The sequence below is a fragment of the Rhinoraja longicauda genome, chromosome 9, assembly GCF_053455715.1.
Source record: "Rhinoraja longicauda isolate Sanriku21f chromosome 9, sRhiLon1.1, whole genome shotgun sequence".
Lineage (NCBI taxonomy): Eukaryota > Metazoa > Chordata > Chondrichthyes > Rajiformes > Arhynchobatidae > Rhinoraja > Rhinoraja longicauda.
Window position 1 is genome coordinate 17,414,608 of NC_135961.1, and position 22,524 is coordinate 17,437,131.

At 42.0% G+C, this 22,524-nt stretch overlaps 1 protein-coding gene across 3 annotated transcripts in view; it reads left to right on the forward strand.

Moving 5' to 3' along the window:
* Positions 1-22,524, forward strand: part of rps6kc1 (ribosomal protein S6 kinase polypeptide 1) — a 139,922-nt gene that overhangs the window by 76,511 nt on the left and 40,887 nt on the right. For all 3 annotated transcript variants that reach the window (XM_078404889.1, XM_078404890.1, XM_078404891.1), the window contains 3 exons: positions 1,282-1,406; positions 4,629-4,721; positions 20,017-20,064. In XM_078404889.1, the coding sequence (XP_078261015.1) occupies positions 1,282-1,406; positions 4,629-4,721; positions 20,017-20,064 (266 nt within the window). The remainder of the gene's footprint in view (positions 1-1,281; positions 1,407-4,628; positions 4,722-20,016; positions 20,065-22,524) is intronic.

Consider the following 22,524-nt stretch of genomic DNA (forward strand, 5'->3'; position numbering starts at 1 on the left):
AGTGTCTAATAATGCTTACAAGTCCAGTGTCATCTATGGTTATCCTGTATTTTCAAGAGTGCAATTAGTTTATGTTATTGAGGAACTTATAAAAGGAAAAGTTGATGGGAACTGCTTATAAATTGTTTTTATTTCAATATATTGCCCAAAATGGGCAAAAAGGAAGTGGGACAGTCAATCCAACCTGTTTATCTTGGTGAGCAAATGATTCTTACATAATTGACTAAGTGTGTCTTTAGGGTGAAGCAGAGAAGGAGCTTGAGGTATAACTGGATGCACAACTCTGCCTCGGAAGGCAGTGGAAGCCAATTCTCTGAATGCATTCAGGGAGAGAGCTAGATAGAGCTCTTAGGGATAGCGGAGTCAGGGGATATGGGGAGAAGGCAGGAACAGGGTACTGATTGAGAATGATCAGCCATGATCACATTGAATGGCGGTGCTGGCTCGAAGGGCCGAATGGCCTCCTCCTGCACCTATTGTCTATTGTCAAACACAATTCATTCCACACATCTGACCTAAATTTTTAAAGGATTTTTTTTTAAATTCTTCATTCACGGCTGGAATGGAAACTACCTGAACAAACATTCTCCATTGTATGAGTGGTGTCTGGTGCGAGAAGGTTGTGAAGACAAAAGTGTGCACAAAAAGTGTGTTCAGATGGATAATACTTCTCCATCACTCAAATACACAGTTCACGGTGATGGACAATAAATAATATGGACTTTGTTTTGAAACTCCTCTGCACCATTATTAAGCCATGACATTAAACATTTTGAATATTGACTTTTGGTGTGCCTTAAGAACAAAGATTTGAAATATTTAATCAAGAGAAATGATTGATATTATTACCCCTTGAGATCATGATTAAAGTGAGGCAGTGTGTCTGAAGAAGGGTCTCGACCCGAAACGTCACCCATTCCTTCTCCAGAGATGTTGCCTGTCCTGCTGAGTTACTCCAGCTTCAATCTGTGTCTATCTTCAGTATGGATGAAAGTCCTACTTCAATGAGTCGCAGATGAAACCTTTGTATTCTGCATTAATAAAGCTAAATACTATAGCCAATGCGTGGTGATGTAGCCAAAAAGTATATTGTTTTCACAGATGGTGATTACTTGTGCCATTTGTGACATTAGTTTCAATTTGAAAACTGCCTGCCATATAATTCATTGCATGACACCTTTCAGAAATTTGCAATTGCTGAGAATGAACACATTTTTCAAGCTGTTTTAGGATACAGGTTCAATAAATTAAAATGTTTCTGAATATCTTTGGTATCTCCAGGTGAAGCAAGTCCAAGTCGCCGAGAAGCAGTGAAAAAGAAAACTGCAGAGTATCTAATGCGTGCAGAACAGATCTCTACTCGATGTCTCAGGGCACACATGGACGTTGGTTCCATTCAGTCATGGGTATGTCCACGCTTGCATTTTATTTTACCTTTCGCATGTTTCTCTGCTAAAATGCCTAGATAAAATTCTTTCTCGCAGTTCATAAAAATCGGTTTTACTGCAAGCTAATGCAAATTCTTTCCACAAGAATGTTTCCAGTGATCATTATTTTTACACACCACACGGACTAAAGCGGCAGATTGGCACAGCTGGTAGAACTGCTGCCTCACAGCGCCAGAGAACTGGGTTCAATCCTGACCTTGGGTGCTGTCTGTGTGGAGTTTGCACATTCTCCCTGTGGGTTTCCTCGGGGCGCTCTGGTTTCTTTCCATATTCCAAAGACATGTGGGATTGTAGGTTAATTGGGCTCTGTGAATTGGACCTAATGTGCAAGGAACAGATGAGAAATTGGGATAATATAGACCTAGTGTGAATGGGTGATCAATGGTTGGCGTGGACTCAGTGGGCTGAGGGGCCCGTTTCCATGCTGTATCTCTAAACTAAACTCATTTATTTATTTTATTTTTTCATATAATATTTATATTTTTTTCATATTTCAGATACAGCGCGGAAACAGGCCTTTTCGGCCCACCAAGTCCGCGCCGCCCAGCGATCCCCGCACATTAACACTATCCTACACACACTAGGGACAATTTTTACATTTACCCAGTCAATTAACCTACATACCTGTACGTCTTTGGAGTGTGGGAGGAAACCGAAGATCTCGGAGAAAACCCACGCAGGTCACGGGGAGAACGTACAAACTCCTTACAGTACAGCACCCGTAGTCAGGATCGAACCTGAGTCTCCGGTGCTGCATTCGCTGTAAAGCAGCAACTCTACCGTTGCGCCACCGTGCCGCCCTTATGTTGATTATATGCACCAGATGTGTTTACTCTTCAAACAAATATTTAAATGAAATGTAATGCTAAATTAGTTTTATGTTTTTAGTTGGGTTCTCCAAACCATTGCCAGGCTGCTCCCATTTATATTTCTTGGCTGACCAATAGACAGGTAAACTGCACTTGTATCTTTGTCAGCTCTGATCCCTCTCTCCCTGAAGGGAAGGTTTTTTGGGTAAGTTGCCCACATGGAGTAAACATCAGTTGCAGTGTTTGCCATTTTATAAACAGTAATACTGTACTTACAATTGTGCATTTCTAAAATCTTTGAAGAGAGAGAGTTCCACAGTAGAGTGCATTGGATTTTACGTGAAAAATTGTGTCTCACGGACCCGAGTTTTATTTTGAAGAGGTGACTCAACAGGATTGATGATGGCAGGATGGTAGATGTTCTCTCAATGGAATTGAACAAGGCCTTTGACAAGGTAGGCTGGTCCAGAAGGTTAGATCATCTGGCATCTGGGATGAGCAATCCAGTGGAATGCAAAATTGGCTTGGTGGTAGGAGGCAGAGTGAGGGTTGCTTTTCATATTGGAGGCCTATGACCTGCAGGGTTCCACAAGGATCGGTGGAGGATCCCCTGTTGCTTGTCATATATTTTAATGATTTCGATGAGAATGAAAGTGGCATGATTAATAAATTTACCGATGACACCAACTTGCTGGCATCGTAAATAGTGAAGAAGGTTGTCTAAAGTTACAATAGGATCTAGATCAGCTAGGAAAGTGGGCAAAGAAATGACAGATGGTATTTAACTTGGACAACTGTAACATGATGCATTTTGGGAATTTAAACCCGAGTAGGACGTACACAGTGAATGGCAGGGGCCTGGGAACTATTGCAGAACAGAGAGAACCAAGAGCTACAAGTACAAAGTTTCCTGAAAGTAGCTGGACATGGTAGCGAAGAATGCGTACAACATGCTTACCTTCATTAGATGGAGCGCTGAGCACAGGAGTTGGAATAGACACAAAAAGCTGGAGTAACTCAGCGGGTCAGACAGCATCTCTGGAGGGAGATCTCTTCTCCATGGATGCTGCCTGACCTGCTGAGTTACACCAGCTTTTTTGTGTATATCTTCGGTTTAAACCAGCATCTGGAGTTCCTTCCTACGCTGGAGGTGGGATGTTATGTTACAGTTGTACATGACGTTGATGAGACCACAGTTGGAGTATTGTGCACACTTCCGGTCGCCCCATTACTGGAAGAATGTAATTAAGCTGAAGAGGGTGCAAACAAGATGTACAAAATTGTTGCCTGTACTTTAGGGATTGAGTTATGTGAAGGGAATGGATAGGCTGAAGGAAGCTGAGGGGTGACCTTATAATGATTTATAAAGTCATGAATTGCATAGATTGTGTAGTTAGTTATAGTCTTTTTCAAGGTTGGGAAGTCTAAAGCTGGAGGGCCTGGGTCACCTCACTTTAGAATGGACATGAAGGCCCTTCAGAGGGCGCCAGAGAGATTTCCTGGTCTTAGATCGTGGCTACATGGTTAGAATGAATAAATCAGGTAGTCACCATGGAGCTAACAAGATTAAGGGATCATTTGATTGAGGTATACAAGATGCTGATTGGCTACGATGAGGTAAATTAAGGAAAAGTGGTTCAAGAACCAGGGGCAAAGATATAAGTTTTCCATGAAAACATACAGGGGAATGTGTGTAAAATACGGTTGTTCAGGAATTTCCTGCCGACTGGAAGAAAAAGCCAATCAGGCTTTCAGTAGGGAATAGATAAGCAATGGTGGGCAATTAATTTGCAAGGAACTTGACGGGGGGGGCGGGGGCAAAACAGGCTCATGGGATTGACAGGCTTGTTCTACTGGGAGCAGCCTTGGACTAAGTGGGCTGAATAGCCTCCTCTATTGAAACACTTCTATATTTACGAGTTCCATTGAGTAATGGTAGGAATTTACAGGGATGTCTACAGCTTCTTCAGTGTTCTAATCCATTACAGCTTCTCTTTATGGTTGCTTTTACAAGTGGCACTTGTTCTATATATAGGTCACAAAGATCTTGATGACTGGTGATAACTGTTCTTTTGTTACACAATACTAAAAAACACTTGTGACTATTACATTGCTGATATTTGTGAACAGCTGTCACCCTCTAAACTTAACAATGACTGTATCCTAATCAAATAAATATCTTCCGGGAGGTGGGGGGGGGGTCTTCTTGGAGTTTGCTGCAGGTTTGAAGCGGAGAGAAATTGCCTTTTGATCTCGCGCACAACTGTTGTGTGACAAATTTAGTTTTCTGTAACTTGGCATTTGCTCCAGCAGGTCATCTTCCTTTAAGTGTGGCTGTGATTGATGTGTTTTCTTTGATATCTTCCATTAGCCTCCAGGACCGCTAAGTTCAAGGCCTGCTTGGAACCTGAGGAGTCCTGCAGAGGAACTGAAGGCCTTCAGAGTCCTTGGGGTGATTGACAAGGTAATTCTTCAGTATCACTTCAAGGGTTCAACCATAAATCAACCACCAGCTGAGACTGGAGCTTTGAAGCTATTGGTTTTGACAGGAAACAAAAGAAAAATGACTTGGTTTGTTGTTTTTTTTTTCGCGCACAGAGAACGGAGATTGTAAGATTATGTAGGTGCAGTACATATTATAAGAGGAGCTTTAAACCTTGGTCTTTTTAATATCAATGTTAGTTTTGGGTGGTCAAGTGAAAATTGAAATTAAACGAATATCTTAAAATCTGGGCATTTATTCTTTTGTGTTTAAACAACTATTTAGTTTTGTTTGCTGTTCAGTAGCTTTCACATCGAACGCTGTTTGGGTCAGGGTCTGTGACACTCTAAGAGGTGAATGTATACAGTACCATATAACACTTGCCACAATATTATATGACGGTTTATTTTTTTCTGAATTATTACTGTGTTCTCTCTTTCTCTCATATCAATGAGTGAGTGAGAGGGAGTGTTTATCTTAATCCATGCATTCATGTTTGCAAAGAGAACTGATACCGGCAGAAACTAATATTATTCAGAGAGAATTAATGAGAACCTTTTGACATCTCAATCACTTCTTCAAAGGAGATTTTATTTAGTGACCTTGTATTAAACAGATACGGTTGAGCCAAAGAGTATTAATTTTTTAAAGCAATTTCACAAATTATATTCGTCGTGAGGACTAAACATAATACTGATAGGTTGTCGTAAATATCACAGTGAATCATTTTTAGCAGCTTCCTTTTGAATCGAACACTGGGAGAGCTTAGAGTAAATTACAAGGCTAAAACCTGATTAAATTACCAGTTGAAGGTAGGTTTGTGTCCCCCATGCCTTTATTCGAATATTCTTAATTTGTAAACAGGAGCTTAATCTAAAATATTTGTGTTTCTTTGAATCAGTTTATGCATAAGACCTGAAGATTTTGTTTATTTTAATCTAGCAAGGGAAAACAACAGCCTTTCCAGTCTTTAGTGCCTCTAAAGGGCTGATGTAAACCAGTTCTGTGCTTGCAGCAGAGCTCTATTGTGCATGAGCTTGTGATGTTCTTGTTGGAAATGGCCCTGTACACTCACCATATCGTACCGAGGTCTCTCGGTGTCAGCAATTAGACATAAAGGACTTGCTTGGGTTCAGTGATCAGATTCTAAATTAAATGTCTTCAAGCAGCCCACAGAAATACAAGACCCCTCCTTATCCCTCTCCTGAGAAAATAATCTGAATGATTTTAATTGGATTGAAAATCAATAACTACGCACTTCTCACTGAACCCCCCAACTACCCTATTCTGTTTGCTCACTTTAATTACACATTTACAACTATTTAGTTTATTCCTACTGGAAGTCAAACCAGAGCACGACCTTCACAGTCAATGATAGTATCCCAGGGAGTGTTGTAGAGCAGAGGGATCTTGGAGGCCAGGTCCACAACTCCCTGAAAGTGGTGTCACAGGTAGATACGGTGGTAAAGAAGACGTTTGGTACATTGGCCATCATCAGTCAGGGTATTGAGTGTAAAAGTTGTGGCGTTCCGTTGCAGTTGTACAAGACCTTGGTAAGGCCGCATTTGTGTTCAGTTTTGGTCACCCTGCCAGAGGAAGGATGTCATTAAGCTAGAATGGGTGCAGAGAAGATTCATGTGGATGCTGCCAGGACCGGAGAGCCAGAGCTACAGGGAGAGATTAGGAAAGCTAGGACTTTATTTCTTTAAGCTCTAGAGGCCCAGTGGTGATCTTATAGAGCTGTGTACAATCAGGAGGAGGTTGCTAAAGAAGATGAGAGCCCATGATATTAGAAGGAAGATATTAACATGGAGAGAAGGTTAGCTGAATGGCAGAAGGCAATGAGTGGGTATTAAGGAGGCCTTTTGTGGTTTGCTGTCAGTGACTAGCGGTGTTCCACAGGGGTCGGTGTTGGGGCCGCTACTCTTCACATTGTATATCAATGATATACTGAGGCTCAATGGGGAAGAGTGAAGTCAGGCAGAGCCATAGTGGTGGGCGACTCAATAGTCAGAGGTGTGGACAGGAGATTCTGCAGCAGCAGGTGAGACACCAGGACGGTGTGTTGCCTCCCTGGTGCCAGGGTCCAGGACGTCTCGGAGCGGCTGCACGGCATCCTCAAGAGTGAGGGGGAGCAGCCGGAGATTGTTGTGCATGTTGGCACAAACGATATAAGTAGGACGAGGAAGGAGGTTCTGCAACACAAGTTTGTGTTGCAGAACCTGAAGACAGTAGAAGACTGAAAAGCAGGACCTGCAGGGTAGTTATTCACAAAATGCTGGAGTAACTCAGCAGGTCAGGCAGCATCTCGGGAGAGAAGGAATGGGTGACGTTTCGGGTCGAGACCCTTCTTCAGACTACCTGCAGGGTAGTGATCTCAGGACTACTGCTTCCAGTACCTCGTGCTAGTGAAGGTAAGAATAGGAAAATAGGGGAAATGAATATGTGGTTGAGGAGTTGGGCAGGGAGTTAGATTTCTGGATCATTTGGGTCTGTTCTGGGGCAGGGGTGACCTTAACTGTAGGGGGATCAACATCCTGGCGGGCAGGTTTGCTAATGCTACACGGGAAGGTTTAAACTAGATTGGCAGGGGGGGTGGGATCTCGTGTAGGGCAGAGGCACGTGAGAGGCTAGAAGTTGGTGTGGAGGGTGGTGTGGGAAAGGTTAGTAGACAAAATAGGCAGGTGGAAGGCGGAGAGCGAGGAAGGAGGGTTGATTTAAGCTGCACGTATTTTAATACAAGGGGCCTGACAGGTAAGGCAGAAGAGCTTAGGGCATGGACATTGTAGCCATGACTGAAACCTGGATAAGGGAGGGGCAGGACTAGCAGCTCAATGCTCCGGGGTACAGGAGCTTCAGGAGAGACAGGGATGAGGGAAAAAGAGGGGGGGTTACATTGTCGGTCAAGGAGGATGTCACGGCTGTGTTCAGAGGTGACATTACGGACGGTTCATCGAGTGAGACTATATGGGTGGAGCTGGGGAACAAGAAAGGGATGATCACCTTGTTGGGGGTGGACTACAAACCCCCGAATAGTCAACGGGAATTAGAAGAACAAATGTGCCAGGAGATTGAAGACAGCTGCAGGTCAAATAAGGTTGTTGTAGTAAGGGGATTTTAACTTTCCCAATATAGACTGGGAAAATCAGTGTAAAGGAACCCAAACTCTTTGCCTAAATGCCTTTTATCATTTTTACAGCGGCAGGCTGTGCTCTATGCACAGATCCCAGTTTGGGGAGATCGGATGCTTTGTTAACAGTTTGAAAAGGGGCTCTATTAGTGGCCTTCAGATTTTTCAGATTTTTCTGAAAAATTGGCAGCAAACTGAAGATGGAGGTTGATGCCTTCAGGAGGTAATTACATTCAGCAGGATAGTAGGATGATGGATAGGTTACTGAACTAGTAACCTAGAGGCCTAGACTAAATCTCTGGAGTTCAAATCCCACAATGGATGTTTAATTCAGTTAATTACAAAAGCCATCATCATTAATAGTGGACATGAAACTTTTGGATTGTTATAAAGTTGCATTCAGTGTTCATTAATGTATTTCAGTGAAGAAGATACAGTGCATTCAGAAAGTATTCAGACCCCTTCACTTTTTCCACATTTTGTTATGTTACAGCCTTATTTTAAAATGGATTAAAAAAAAAAAATTATATCATCAATCTACACACAATGCCCCTGTAATAAAAAAAGTAAAAACAGGTGTTTAGAAATTTTTGCAAAACAATTAAAAATAAATAACTGAAATATCACATTTACATAAGTATTCAGACCCTTTACTCAGTACTTTGTTGAGGCACCTTTGGCAGCGATTACAGCCTCAAGTCTTCTTGGGTATGACGCTACAAGTTTGGCACACCTGTATTTGGGCAATTTCTCCCATTCTTCGCTGCAGATCCTCTCAAGCTCTGTCAGGTTGGATGGGGAGCGTCGATACACAGCTATTTTCAGGTCCCTCCAGAGATGTTCGATCGGGTTCAAGTCCGGGCTCTGGCTGGGCCACTCACGGACATTCACAGACTTGTCACGAAGTCACACCTGCGTTGTCTTGGCTGTGTGCTTAGAGTCGTTGTCCTGTTGGAAGGCGAACCTCCGCCCCAGTCTGAGGTCCAGAACACGCTGGAGCAGGTTTTCATCAAGGATCTCTCTGTAGTTTGCTCCATTCATCTTTCTCTCAATCCTAACTAGTCGCCCAGTTCCTGCCGCTGAAAAACATCCCCACAGCATGATGCTGCCACCACCATGCTTCACCATAGGTATGGTATTGGCCAGGTGATGAGCAGTGCCGCTTGGCATTCAGGCCAAAGAGTTCAATCTTGGTTTCATCAGTCCAGAGAATCTTGTTTCTCATGGTTTGAGAGTCCTTTAGGTGCCTTTTGGCAAACTCCAAGCAGGCTGTCATGTGCCTTTTACTGAGGAGTGGCTTCCGTCTGGCCACTCTACCATTGGTGGAGTGCTGCAGATATAGTTGTCCTCCTGGGAGGTTCTCCCATCTTCACAGAACTCTGGAGCTCCATCAGAGTGACCATCGGGTTCTTGGTCACCTCCCTAACCAATGCCCTTCTCCCCCGATTGTTCAGTTTGGCCGGGCGGCCAGCTCTATGAAGAGTCCTGGTGGTTCCAAAGTTCTTCCATTTAAGAATGACAGAGGCCACTGTGCTCTTCGGGACCTGCAATGCTGCAGAAATTGTTTTATACCCTTCCCCTACGGACAATTCTTTCGTCTTCATGGCTTGGACTTTGCTCTGACATGCACTGCCAACTGTGGGACCTTATATAGACAGGTGTGTGCCTTTCCAAATCATGTCCAATCAATCTAATTTACCACTGGTGGACTCCAATCAAGTTGTAGAACCATCTCAAGGATAATCAATGGAAGCAGGATGAACATAAGCTCAATTTGTAGTGTCATAGCAAAGGGTCTGAATACTTATGCAAATGTGATATTTTAGTTATTTCTTTTTAATGACTTTCAAAAATTTCTAAACACCTATTTTCGCTTTTTTATTATGGGGTATTGTGTGTAGATTGATGATAAAAATGAATTTAATCCATTTTTAAAAGTCTGTAACGTAGCAAAATGAGGAAAAGGTGAAGGGGTCTGAATATTTTCTGAATGCACAGTATTCGCTGATATTAGTGTCTCCAAGACTACTGGATTTATGATGGGGAAATCATGCTTGACTAATCTTCTGGAATTTTCTGAGGATGTGACAAGTAAAATGGATGAAGGGGAGCCAGTGGATGTAGTGTATCTAGACTTTCAGAAAGCTTTTGATAAGGTCCCACACAGGAGATTGGTGAGCAAAATTAGAGCACATGGTATTGGGGGTAGGGTGTTGACATGGATAGAGAATTGGTTGGCAGACAGGAAGCAAAGAGTAGAAGTAAACGGGTCCTTTTCAGAATGGTAGGCAGTGGCGAGTGGAGTGCCGCAAGGCTCGGTGTTGGGGCCGCAACTGTTTACCATATATATTAATGATTTGGATGAAGGAATTAGAAGTAACACTAGCAAGTTTGCGGATGACACAAAACTGGGTGGCAGAGTGAACTGCGAAGAGGATGTTAGGAGGTTGCAGGGTGACCTGGACAGGTTGAGTGAGTGGGCAGATGCATGGCAGATGCAGTATAATATAGATAAATGCGAGGTTATCCACTTTGGCAGCAAAAACAAGGAGGCAGATTATTATCTCAATGGTGTCAGGTTAGGTATGTGGGAAGTGCAAAGAGACCTGGGTGTCCTGGTACACCAGTCACTGAAAGTTGGCGTGCAGGTACAGCAGGCAGTGAAGAAAGCTAATGGCATGTTGGCCTTCATAACAAGAGGATTTCAGTATAGGAGTAAAGAGGTTCTTCTGCAGTTGTATAGGGCCCTGGTAAGACCACATCTGGATTATTGTGTACAGTTTTGGTCTCCTAATTTGAGGAAGGACACCCTTGTAATTGAGGCAGTGCAGCGTAGGTTCACGAGATTGATCCCTGGGATGGCGGGACTGTCATATGAGGAAAGATTGAAAAGACTAGGCTTGTATTCACTGGAGTTTAGAAGGATGAGAGGGGATCTTATAGAAACATATAAAATTATAAAAGGACTGGACAAGCTAGATGCAGGAAAAATGTTCCCAATGTTGGGCGAGTCCAGAACCAGGGGCCACAGTCTTAGAATAAAGGGGAGGTCATTTAAAACTGAGGTGAGAAAGATTTTTTTCACCCAGAGAGTTGTGAATTTGTGGAATTCTCTGCCACAGGGGGCAGTGGAGGCCAAATCACTGGATGGATTTAAGAGAGAGTTAGAGAGTTAGATAGAGCACTTGGGGCTCGCGGAATCAAGGTATAGCATGGATTTACGAAGGGGAAATCATGCTTGACAAATCTACTGGAATTTTTTGAGGATGTAACTAGGAAAATTGACAGGGGAGAGTCAGTGGATGTGGTGTACCTCGACTTTCAGAAAGCCTTCGACAAGGTCCCACATAGGAGATTAGTGAGCAAAATTAGAGCACATGGTATTGGGGGTAGGGTACTGACATGGATAGAAAATTGGTTGACAGACAGAAAGCAAAGAGTGGGGATAAATGGGTCCCTTTCGGAATGGCAGGCAGTGACCAGTGGGGTACCGCAAGGTTCGGTGCTGGGACCCCAGCTATTTACGATATACATTAATGACTTAGATGAAGGGATTAAAAGTACCATTAGCAAATTTGCAGATGATACTAAGCTGGGGGGTAGTGTGAATTGTGAGGAAGATGCAATAAGGCTGCAGGGTGACTTGGACAGGTTGTGTGAGTGGGCGGATACATGGCAGATGCAGTTTAATGTAGATAAATAGTGGGGATTCGACCCATACCAGTTTGCCTTCAGAGCAAATAGGTCTACAGGGGATGCCATCGACTCTGCTCTTCACACTGCACTGACCCCCTTGAACACCAGGGAAGCTATGTGAGGATGCTCTTCCTCGACTTCAGCTCTGCCTTTAACACGGTCATCCCGAGCAGACTGATCACCAAACTTTCTGACCTTGGATTTTCCCAAACCATCTGCCAATGAATCAAGAACTTCCTGACCAACCGCCCCCAGACCGTCAAAATAGGCCCTCACCTCTCCTCCACCATTACACTGAGCACCGGCTCACCACAGGGCTGTGTGTTGAGCCCCATCCTTTACTCCCTCTACACTCACGACTGCGCCCCCACCCATCCCACCAACACCATCATCAAGTTCGCGGATGACACGACTGTGGTTGGACTCATCTCAGGAGGAGATGAGACAGCCTACAGGGATGAAATCCAAAGGCTGGCAGCATGGTGTTCAGTGAACAATCTTGTCCTGAACTCCTCCAAAACAAAGAACACGACCCACTCTACATCAATGGAGTCTGTGTGGAAAGGGTACCCGCTTTCAGGTTCCTGGGTACGCACATCGCAGAGGATCTTACCTGGTCTACCAACACCATCACCACAGTGAAGAAGGCACAGCAGAGACTCCACTTCCTGAGGATCCTCAGGAAGACCAACCTGCAGGAGAAGCTCATGATGTCCTTCTATCGCTGCTCCATCGAGAGTGTGCTGGCATACTGTATAACCACATGGTATGCCAGCTGCTCAGAAAAGGACAGGAAGGCCCTTCAGAGGGTCATCACGACGGCCCAGAAGATCATCGGCTGCTCACTGCCCTCCCTGGAGCACCTGTTCAGCCTACGCTGCCTCAGTAGAGCAGGCAAAATAATAAAAGATTCATCCCACCCTGGCCACCGTCTGTTTGTTCATCTGCCCTCTGGTCGACGTTTCAGGTCGATCAAATCCCGAACAAACAGACTTAAGAACAGTTTTTACCCCAGGGCCATACGAGAACTGAACACTACTTTCTGCACTAGGCAACACTGTTAAAACTTTTGTACTTAATATAATTGTATTTATTTGTTTTTGCATTTATTGCATATATGTTTTTACGCACCGTCAGGATTGGCTATTTTTTAAATTTCGTTGTACTCGTTGCAATGACAATAAATGAATATTATTATTATTATTATTATTATAAGTGTGAGGTTATTCACTTTGGAAGTAAGAATAGAAAGGCAGATTATTATCTGAATGGTGTCAAGTTAGGAAGAGGGGAAGTTCAACGAGATCTGGGTGTCCTAGTGCATCAGTCACTGAAAGGAAGCATGCAGGTACAGCAGGCAGTGAAGAAAGCCAATGGAATGTTGGCCTTCATAACAAGAGGAGTTGAGTATAGGAGCAAAGAGGTCCTTCTACAGTTGTACCGGGCCTTGGTGAGACCGCACCTGGAGTACTGTGTGCAGTTTTGGTCTCCAAATTTGAGGAAGGATATTCCTGCTATTGAGGGCGTGCAGCGTAGGTTCACTAGGTTAATTCCCGGAATGGCGGGGCTGTCGTATGTTGAAAGGCTGGAGCAATTAGGCTTGTATACACTGGAATTTAGAAGGATGAGGGGGGATCTTATTGAAACATATAAGATAATTAGGGGATTGGACACATTAGAGGCAGGAAACATGTTCCCAATGTTGGGGGAGACCAGAACAAGGGGCCACAGTTTAAGAATAAGGGGTAGGTTATTTAGAACGGAGATGAGGAAGAACTTTTTCAGTCAGAGAGTGGTGAAGGTGTGGAATTCTCTGCCTCAGAAGGCAGTGGAGGCCAGTTCGTTAGATGCTTTCAAGAGAGAGCTGGATAGAGCTCTTAAGGATAGCGGAGTGAGGGGGTATGGGGAGAAGGCAGGAACGGGGTACTGATTGAGAGTGATCAGCCATGATCGCATTGAATGGCGGTGCTGGCTCGAAGGGCTGAATGTCCTACTCCTGCACCTATTGTCTATTGTCTATTGTCTATTGATATGGGGAGAAGTTGGGCACAGGTTACTGATTATGGACGATCAGCCATGATCACAATGAATGGCGGTGCTGGCTCAAAGGGCCGAATGGCCTCCTCCTGCACCTATTTTTCTATGTTCTATGTACAACTAATTGACTTTTTAGTTTAGTTTAGTTTAGAGATACAGCATGAAACAGGCCCTTCGCCCACCATGTCCACACCGATCAGCGATCCCCGCACATTAACACACACTAGGAACAATTTTACATTTGCACCAAGCCAATTAATCTACAAAGCCGTACGTCTTTGGAGTGTGGGAGGAAATCAAAGATCTCGAAAAAAACTCACGCAGGTCTCGGGGAGAACGTACAAACTCTGTACAGACAGCACCCACAGTCAGTATTAAACCCAGGTCTCTGGCGCTGTAAGGCAGCAACTCTACTGCTGCGCCACCATGCTGACTTGTGCTCACTTGCCCCCTAACACACGAGGGATAAATTTGGTACCACTGTTATAAAAGCCATTTGAGATGAAGAAACTGAATCTGTTTTGCAAATACAAGTTGTAGCTCAAATTGCAGCAGGCATCACCTTGGCTAGTATGTTCTCGCATGCACAATGAACATTCCCTAGAAGCAGGTAAAGAAGGTATACCATGTAAACAATTGATGCTGATTTCATGACAGTGCTTACAGCTCAAACACTCCAGCAGTGGATATGGCCATACAGCGTCCAAATCTGTGGCATCATTGAAAGTGATAGCTCATCTGATCTTTCATTTCAACATTTTTCTGCCCACTCCTAAGTATTTTTTGATTTCCCTATCATCGTAAATTAAATTGCCTTGAATTTATTTCTCATTCTCAGAGTTGTGGGGCAGTGATTGTAAACGATTTACAGGCTTCAGAGAAAAATATTCTCCTCATCTCAGTCTTATAACTAATCTCTTATCCTGACTCTCTGCTCAAATGTTTCTCTGCTCTCTTTGTGGTAAAGAATCCTCGTAGGGTTTGTTCGGTCAAGACTCCTCAACCGTACTTTTCAATGGGATCACCACTTTGTTCCCTGCAATAAACCACGTGGATAGCATTGTCTGACAGCTACGGTAATGGGGCAGAACGATGAGTGTGAAGTTTGTGAGATGGTGCACTCTTTGGCTTATGCAGGTTTTTTGTGACCTTCTGATGCATTACTACTTGTAATGTTCAGTCTGAGGAAGGGTCTCGACCCGAAACGTCACCCTTTCTTTCTCTCAAGAGATGCTGCCTGAACCGCTGAGTTACTCCAGTATTTTGTGATACCTTCATTTGTACCAGCATCTGCAGTTATTTTCCTACACTACTTGTAATGTTTATCACTGAATCTGTAGCTTTGTCCATGAAGACACATTTTTCCCAATTGTCACCCTTTCCGAACTTATACCAAATTAATTAGAAACCTTGATTCATGCCTTTCTTGCTCCTCTCTTACTTTATCTTCTCCCTATCTTTATCTTTACCTTTATCTTTTGTCTAATATATTTTTTATATCTATATCTTTTATCTTTATCTTTTATCTAATATCTCTTGTGTAAATTAAGCATGATATGGTCACTATATATTTCCCTTACTAACAGATTGTTGATTGAACACCTTGTTTTATGTCACATCCAAGTTTATTCCCTTAATCGTTCAAATAGTTTTTGGTACACGGTTCTCTGGTCAGTTTTTGAAGTTCCTAATCACTATATTAGTGGAGGTTGGAGATGCTTTTGCAACCGCTCCTTACAGGATGCCACACACTTTGATTTATTTAATTCTATCTACAGTGTTTTTACTGCCTTTGTTTTCCACCACTCACGTGGCTTTTTGAAATTAATGTGTTCATCCACCTTTCTAATAGCTTGGTCTACTTAGCTACTTAAAATGCAAAGTATAATGCCAGTCCTATTTTTGTTTTATGAGAATCAAATGTAACATAACCACATTTTAATCTGAAATATTTAAGTTGTGAATCTTTTGTAAGGTTTGCAATTTTGTCCCTCAGCCATTATTGTCCTTTATGTTTGCTGTCAGCCTTGATATAGTAAGCTAGCCGTGGTAAGTTATTCACCACTGTATTTTACTTTCTCTCATCAGTTAATTATGTCTGTTTTCCATTGAAAATGGCTGACAGGATTTTAGATTAGAGCAGATGGTAGACCCTTGGGGTAGTTAGGTCATGCTGCTGGTTGGTTGGGACATTGGATTAAAAGTCAGTCGCACACTTTAAGCAAATTCATTCAAGCATCTTCTTTGTTGCATTTTCAACATTTTCTTCTGACTATAATTTACGGAGGGAGGTTGTTTTGTATTGGGAAGCGTTAGGATGGCTTTCCAGATGGGGAGAACAACTTAAGGACCAGTGATTCCGGATATTTTATTACAAGAGTAATTATGCTACATCCTCGTGGTACAGCAGTAATTCTGGGGTCTGAACAACCCATTTAGGTGCCTTGGGCTCCAATTGCACTAAGTACACAAGAAAAAAGCTTTTTTTGTTCTTCATGTTGCAAAGAACTATGTTTGGCAGCACTGAGATTTGCATTTCTGTTACTTCTATTTAATATTTTCCCACCATCTCTGTAGAAACCAGTGTGGCATTGGCATTGTTAACCATCTATCTTCTGACATTTGTCCAAGTATGGCTGACTGAACAGTGATTCCCGTGAATGGAAACGACACACAGACATGGGTCATTACACCTAACTGGTTCTTATTATGACGCTGTCCCCTGCAGTGGTGATGCTCCAAGTGACATGATGGGGGGGGGGGGGGGGGGGGGGGGGGTAGGGTTGTGGGAATGAACGTTTAACCTGTTCAGTGCCACCCTATGAGTATGTTCAGGTCATGGCCAATAGTTAAAAAAACAAACTTGGCAGTGAACAGGTTAATTGTTCATTATTCAGTTACACTTCTGGTAGAATTGGTGAAAGAAAAAGAGTCAAACCAAATTGGCAAAGCTTTTGTAGTGATGAAAAGTGCATTGAATTTGACTGTCAAACAGATCCTAAGTTTGAGGTGTTGTCCACTTAAAGTTGCTAACCTCAGTCACAGGACCTTCAAAGCATTCAATTTCAGGAAGTCACTTAAGGAACATCTATTCAACTTCTACCACATTATGTGGATCTTTCAGTCAACATTCAACATTGCTTTTTTTAGGGCTTACAATTTTGACTTTTCATTTAATGATATTCTATCAATATGCAGTTAGAGTACAGTGTGGAGATCTTTTGAAATGCAAGAAAATTACTAAAATCAGTGATGATCTTATCAATTGAACGGAACAAAAATATTAAAGCAACCTATGAAACAATGAGCTTTGACACCCTTGGTTAATTTTAACATTTAAAGCTTAGGGTCTGAGTTACCCTTTTAAAGTTGTTCAAATTCCCATTGACTGCTTGGAACCCTCAAGCCTATGGATGTTCAGCATGGAGATCCATTTGGGATGATATTGGGAACTTCAAAGCCATGCATGTGGTGCACATTGTCAAGTTAAGTGAAGTCAAGTTAATGGTCAATGCGCAAATACAGTAAGGTACAGGTACAACAAAAATCTTGCAGCAGCATCAAAGGCACAGACTCAGACAACGTACAAAAACTTAAATTGTACATAAATGATACAAGGCAGTGTAAAGAAAAAGACTGCAAAAAACCCCCCATCAATTACTTTAGAGATACAGCATGGAAACAGGCTCTTCGGCCCACCGAGTCTGCGCTGACCTGCGATCACCCATGCACCAGTTCTATCCTACACGAGGGACAATTTACAGAAGCCAATTAACTTAGAAGCTGCACGTCTTTGGAATGTGGAGGAAACCGGAGGACCCGGAGAAAATCCACGCGGTCACAGGAAGAACATACAACCTCCGTAAAGACAGCAGCCAAGGCCAGAATCGAACCCCGGCCTCTGGTGCTGTAAGGCAGCAGCTCTACCACTGCGCCCCAGATCTCTTTAAACATCTAAGAAAGTAGAGGCGCTTTCTCCGTGATTACATCTGTTACATCTTGGCCCAGGTACAGGTTATTCATGTTGTTAAAGCACAGGAATTTGAAGCTGCTAACTCCAATGCTGACCCACCAATGAAAAATGGCATGTGGTCTCCCCACTTTCTCTTCCTGAAATCAATGATTAGTTCCTTGGTATTTATGACATTGAGCGAGTAGTTGTTGTTGCTGCACCACTCAACCAGGTGTTCTACATCATCCCTATCAGACCATCAAATCTCCTGAGTTTTCAGATCCATCTGTGATGTGGAACGCAACTTCCACATTAGCTTCTATAGTCACCTTAGAACCCACAATACTAGACTGCTGAAGAAGAAATAGAAGACCAAATTTCTACATTCAACATAAATAAGTACCAAAGACGAAACAAGAAATCTAATCAGAATTCTTATTTTGGATCATTAATAAAAGTGGCTTTACTAGTGAAAATGCTCGAAATTACCAGGAAAGGAAAATTAAACTCTGGGTCTTTGTGGCAACTTGAATTGAGATCTCCAGAATATCTGTAACACCTAATGATTTCATTCTGTGATATATTTGACTCCTCCAATTCTAGTCTCACCGTGGAGTCCCTTGTGCAGTTGTGCCTTCCCTTTGAAGAAGCTCTTCATTTCCCTTGACTTTAGATCAGGGTGGCTCGTATAGAAACAGTGTAAAAGGGAAATGATCTCGCTTTCTTGTAATGTTTTCCCACTTTAGTATAATGTTTTAAATTATTTGTTAGTGTTTAATGCGCTTCCTTTTTAATAAATCATTTTGTTTTCTTTATTGAAGTCTTTGATTATGGGAAGCTTTTGGAAACTGCCAGTTTACTCTCTAAGTCTGTAGCACGTTCTCATGGTCGGGCCTAGGGCCGCTATGTTGGTGACTTGACCTCACTGGATATCTGTTGAGTGTAGAAGAGGATCAACTCAACCCATCTTCCGCAAACAGAAAAAATAAGTGTGGGTGGGCTGGGAGCCTGGGCATTGGACAGGGCCAAGGATGGTTTCCCTCATACATTGAGAAGGGATATTTATCACTCTCCCAACAAATTGATATTATATCACAAAGAAAATACTAGAGACAATTAAAATACATGACTGCTGAGGCGTTGACTCCTGCTGAATATGTCTTGATATATATTGGAGATGCATCTTTAGTCCCTCTGTCTCCCAATTATTCTGAAATAATCAAAGCAGCTTTACAATAATAGCATTCATAATTCTAAAATAGCTGTTTTCCACCTCAACTCTCTTTAATTTTAATTTGGAATATGATATTAAGACACATTGTCCTCGCAGTGCCAGAGATCGGGTTCGATCTTGACCTTGGGTGGAGTTGCACGTTCTCCTTGTGGCTGCACGAAACGTGTGGGTACGTAGATTAACTAACCTCTTAAAAAGAAATTAAGGGATTCTTAAAGGAGTCTCTTGTCCGAGGGAAAATGGGATAACATGGAACTAGTGTAAACTAGTGTAGTGTAGTGGACTCAGTGGGTCGTAGGGTCTTTTTCCATGCTGTAACTCTAAACTAAATGAAACATTATGTCCAGCATGGGAAGCTAGGATAAACATTTTGGATCTGCACATTTATGCTATTCAGGATTGTATATAAAATATCACGATTCAAAAATACAGCTCAATTGGATAGAGAAATACAGTTTTGCAACATGCCAGAGTGCATGGAGGGAGAAAGTCAAGTTGTGGTAAAATGTTAACAGGTTTTGTAAAGACATTTGTCACCCCCTGTAGAAAGCGTTTACTGAGGATGATAAATAATTAAAATGCAAAATACTGCATTTCTGTTTACATCATAGACCACCAGTTGGGTTAGATACAACCCAGCTGTATTCCATGCTGTTATAACTCTGCTACCACAGGACTTGGCAGCACCAATATTCATGTTTTAGTAAGTAAGTTTATGAAAGCTCAGTTGCTGTAGATTTAAAGAAGTAAAAGTGATTAAATATGACATTGAACAGATGGAGACTATCTACTTGCCTGATGTATCTGGCTCTAATTATATCATCGTTGGTTTCGCCTGCCTTGGAGGTGGTGTTTCCAGGGGCTGATTTACAGTCATTTATAAAACACCTGTTTGGGAAAACTATCTGCCGATGGCCAATTTAAAGCAAAAAAAAATCGCAGATGTGCTTTCTTCGTGTCAGCACACTGTAAATATAAGAAAAAACAGGAGAGAGGTGAGGGGATGGTAAATGTTTGTCCAGTCGTCTCCTCCCCTCCACTTCCTTATTTAACATAATTTTCTTGGGATCAGATTTGGGTTCTCCATGGTGCCTTACTATATCTGATATTATTTTTAAATGCAATTTTCAAATTGAGATTTGACATCGGGATAAGTAAGTATGCATGCACTCTCTATTGAGCGTTAATGGAAATTTTATTATTGACCTGTATTTATTTATTTCTGAAGGTTTTGCTCGTGTTGGATACCAGAACACAGGAAACCTTCATTTTAAAAGTAAGCAACTTTCTAAAATGTTAATTCATTCCAGCTTTGTAGTTCAATTCTAATATTGTACCTGTTACTTTACTATTTTTTTGTTTTGCATATTCTCAATATACTCTTCTTCAAATTTTTTTCCTTCCCTCCACTGCTATTCCATACCTCGTCTTAATTATTCTGCTGCAATGTTGAAAGCGAGTCAGAGAAACTGCACCAAAGCTTGCTTTCGCTGATGGTTAATGAGAACCGCTTTGCCCAATGATATACAACGTTGTGGCCAGAACGTTTGCAACTTTGCCATCCTATAGTCACTTGTTCCCTTAATAGCCCAGATGAGAACAGATGGACAATCCCATAGATGGTCTTGCTGTTTGATTTATGTCAAGTCCCGCTCCAAATAATAAAAAGAGGCTAATGGAACGCTGGCCTAGAACAGGCACAATGTTGCAGCAATACAAAGCCATGCCTAGGCTAGACCTGGAGTTCTGTGAGCAACTATGAGAACAATACTTTAGAAAGAATATATTCTGAGAACAATACTTTTGCCTTCCATCACAGTGAGGAATATAGAGGAGCCGCTGTGGTGGATGTTTATGTCAATTTTTATGGAGTTGTGTGTCTTGTTGCTTTTTTGTTATAACTGTATGGCAAACCAAGCTCCTCGTATGTTGCAAAACATACTTGGCTAATAAATTACGATTATGATTATGATAGGATGGATACATACTGCAGCGCCAGAGACCCGGGTTCAATCCCGACTACAGGTGCTGTCTGTACGGAGTTTGAACGTTCTCCCCTTGGCCGCGTGGATTTACTCTGAGATCTTTGGTTTCCTCCCACACTCCAAAGACATACAAGTTTGTAGGTTAATTGACTTGGTACAAATGTAAATTGTCGCTAGTGTGTGTAGGATAGTGTTAATGTGAGGGGATCGCTGGTTGGTGCAGTCTTGGTGGGCCGATGGGTCTGTTTTCGCGCTATATCTCTAAACTAAACTAAACTGAGTTAGATGTGGCCCTTGTGGCTAAAGGGATCAGGGGGTATGGAGAGAAGGCAGGTACAGGATACTGAGTTGGATGATCAGCCATGATCATATTGAATGGCGGTGCAGGCTCGAAGGGCCGAATGGCCCACTCCTGCACCTATTTTCTATGTTTCTATGTAAACCAAACTACTGGCACTGAAAATAATACAACCAAATTTTCCAAAATGATATCTGGATTCCAAGGGATAAATTATAAGATCACAAAAAATAGCTGTACTTTTGAGAATTTTGGAAGATCAAGAGGTGATTTGATCAGAAATTCTCAAGATCAGAAGGATAGTAGGATAAAAAGAAATGAAAACCGCTTGGTTTGAAAAACCTTTCTGATTGAGGACTGTTGGATATGGTTGGGACCATTGTCTTTCTTAAAAACTACAGCCATGAAGAGTTTTTACCACAAAGCATTGAAGAAGTTTGAAACACTATTCTGCAAACTGTAGTTGATGCCAGATCATTTGTGTGTATTAAATTGGAGTAATAGATTTTCAGTTTACTAGAGGTATCAAGATATAAGGTGAATATATGAATTACAGATCTTGATCTGCCAATATACGAGACAAAATGGCTTACCCCTGTTCCTATGAATTTAAGCACATGATCAATGTTGAACATTCGGTACTGACATTATTGAAGTCCCACCTGTCCTCTCAGATGGACATAAAGATCCCATGCCATTATCTTGAAGAACATGGGAGTTGTCCCAGGGAACTGCCTAATACTGACTTTCCACCTAATGTCATTGGAACGCATTATTTGGTGATTTTTCTCATTAATGTTTGTGGACCATGCTCTATGCAAATTGGATGCCACATTTCCATGCATTAGAACAGTGAACATTCATTACCTACAAGGCACTTTGGAACAACTGCTGGTTGCGAAAGATCCTTTATAATCATTAGCTTCAGCGTGGTAAAACATGTATTATATGAACATTTTTTTCAAAAAGACATAAATTTAATTTCCTTATGTTTTGCTTTGAGAGGTAAAAAAAAATTGTATATTAAACTGGAGTTTGAAATGTTTAAAAAAATAAAAGACACTTAATATTTCTCATTATGCTCATTAGAAAAGAACGGTTTCAAATTTCAAATAATCCAAATTTTTGTGTAGGGAATGATGAAAGCGAGGCCTGTTTAAAGTATTATTCTTTCACCTGTAGAAGATGTCTAAATACATCTTGGCAGATGGGTTAGTAGCTTTGTCGCTGTCTCTCTACTTAACAGCTGTTATTCTAAGTTAAATTAGCCTGGACATTCTCAACTCATTCCCAGCAGCACAAAACTGCCCATAATTCATCACTAATTGACACTAATTGAGCAATCTCTCACTAAGATGCTGTAAGGATGGCTGTTTTGTGCAGTAGAAATATCGTACTGATGATATGAGTTAGGGAGTGCCTTCTGAATTTGGTGTGTTACTACAGCAAATTC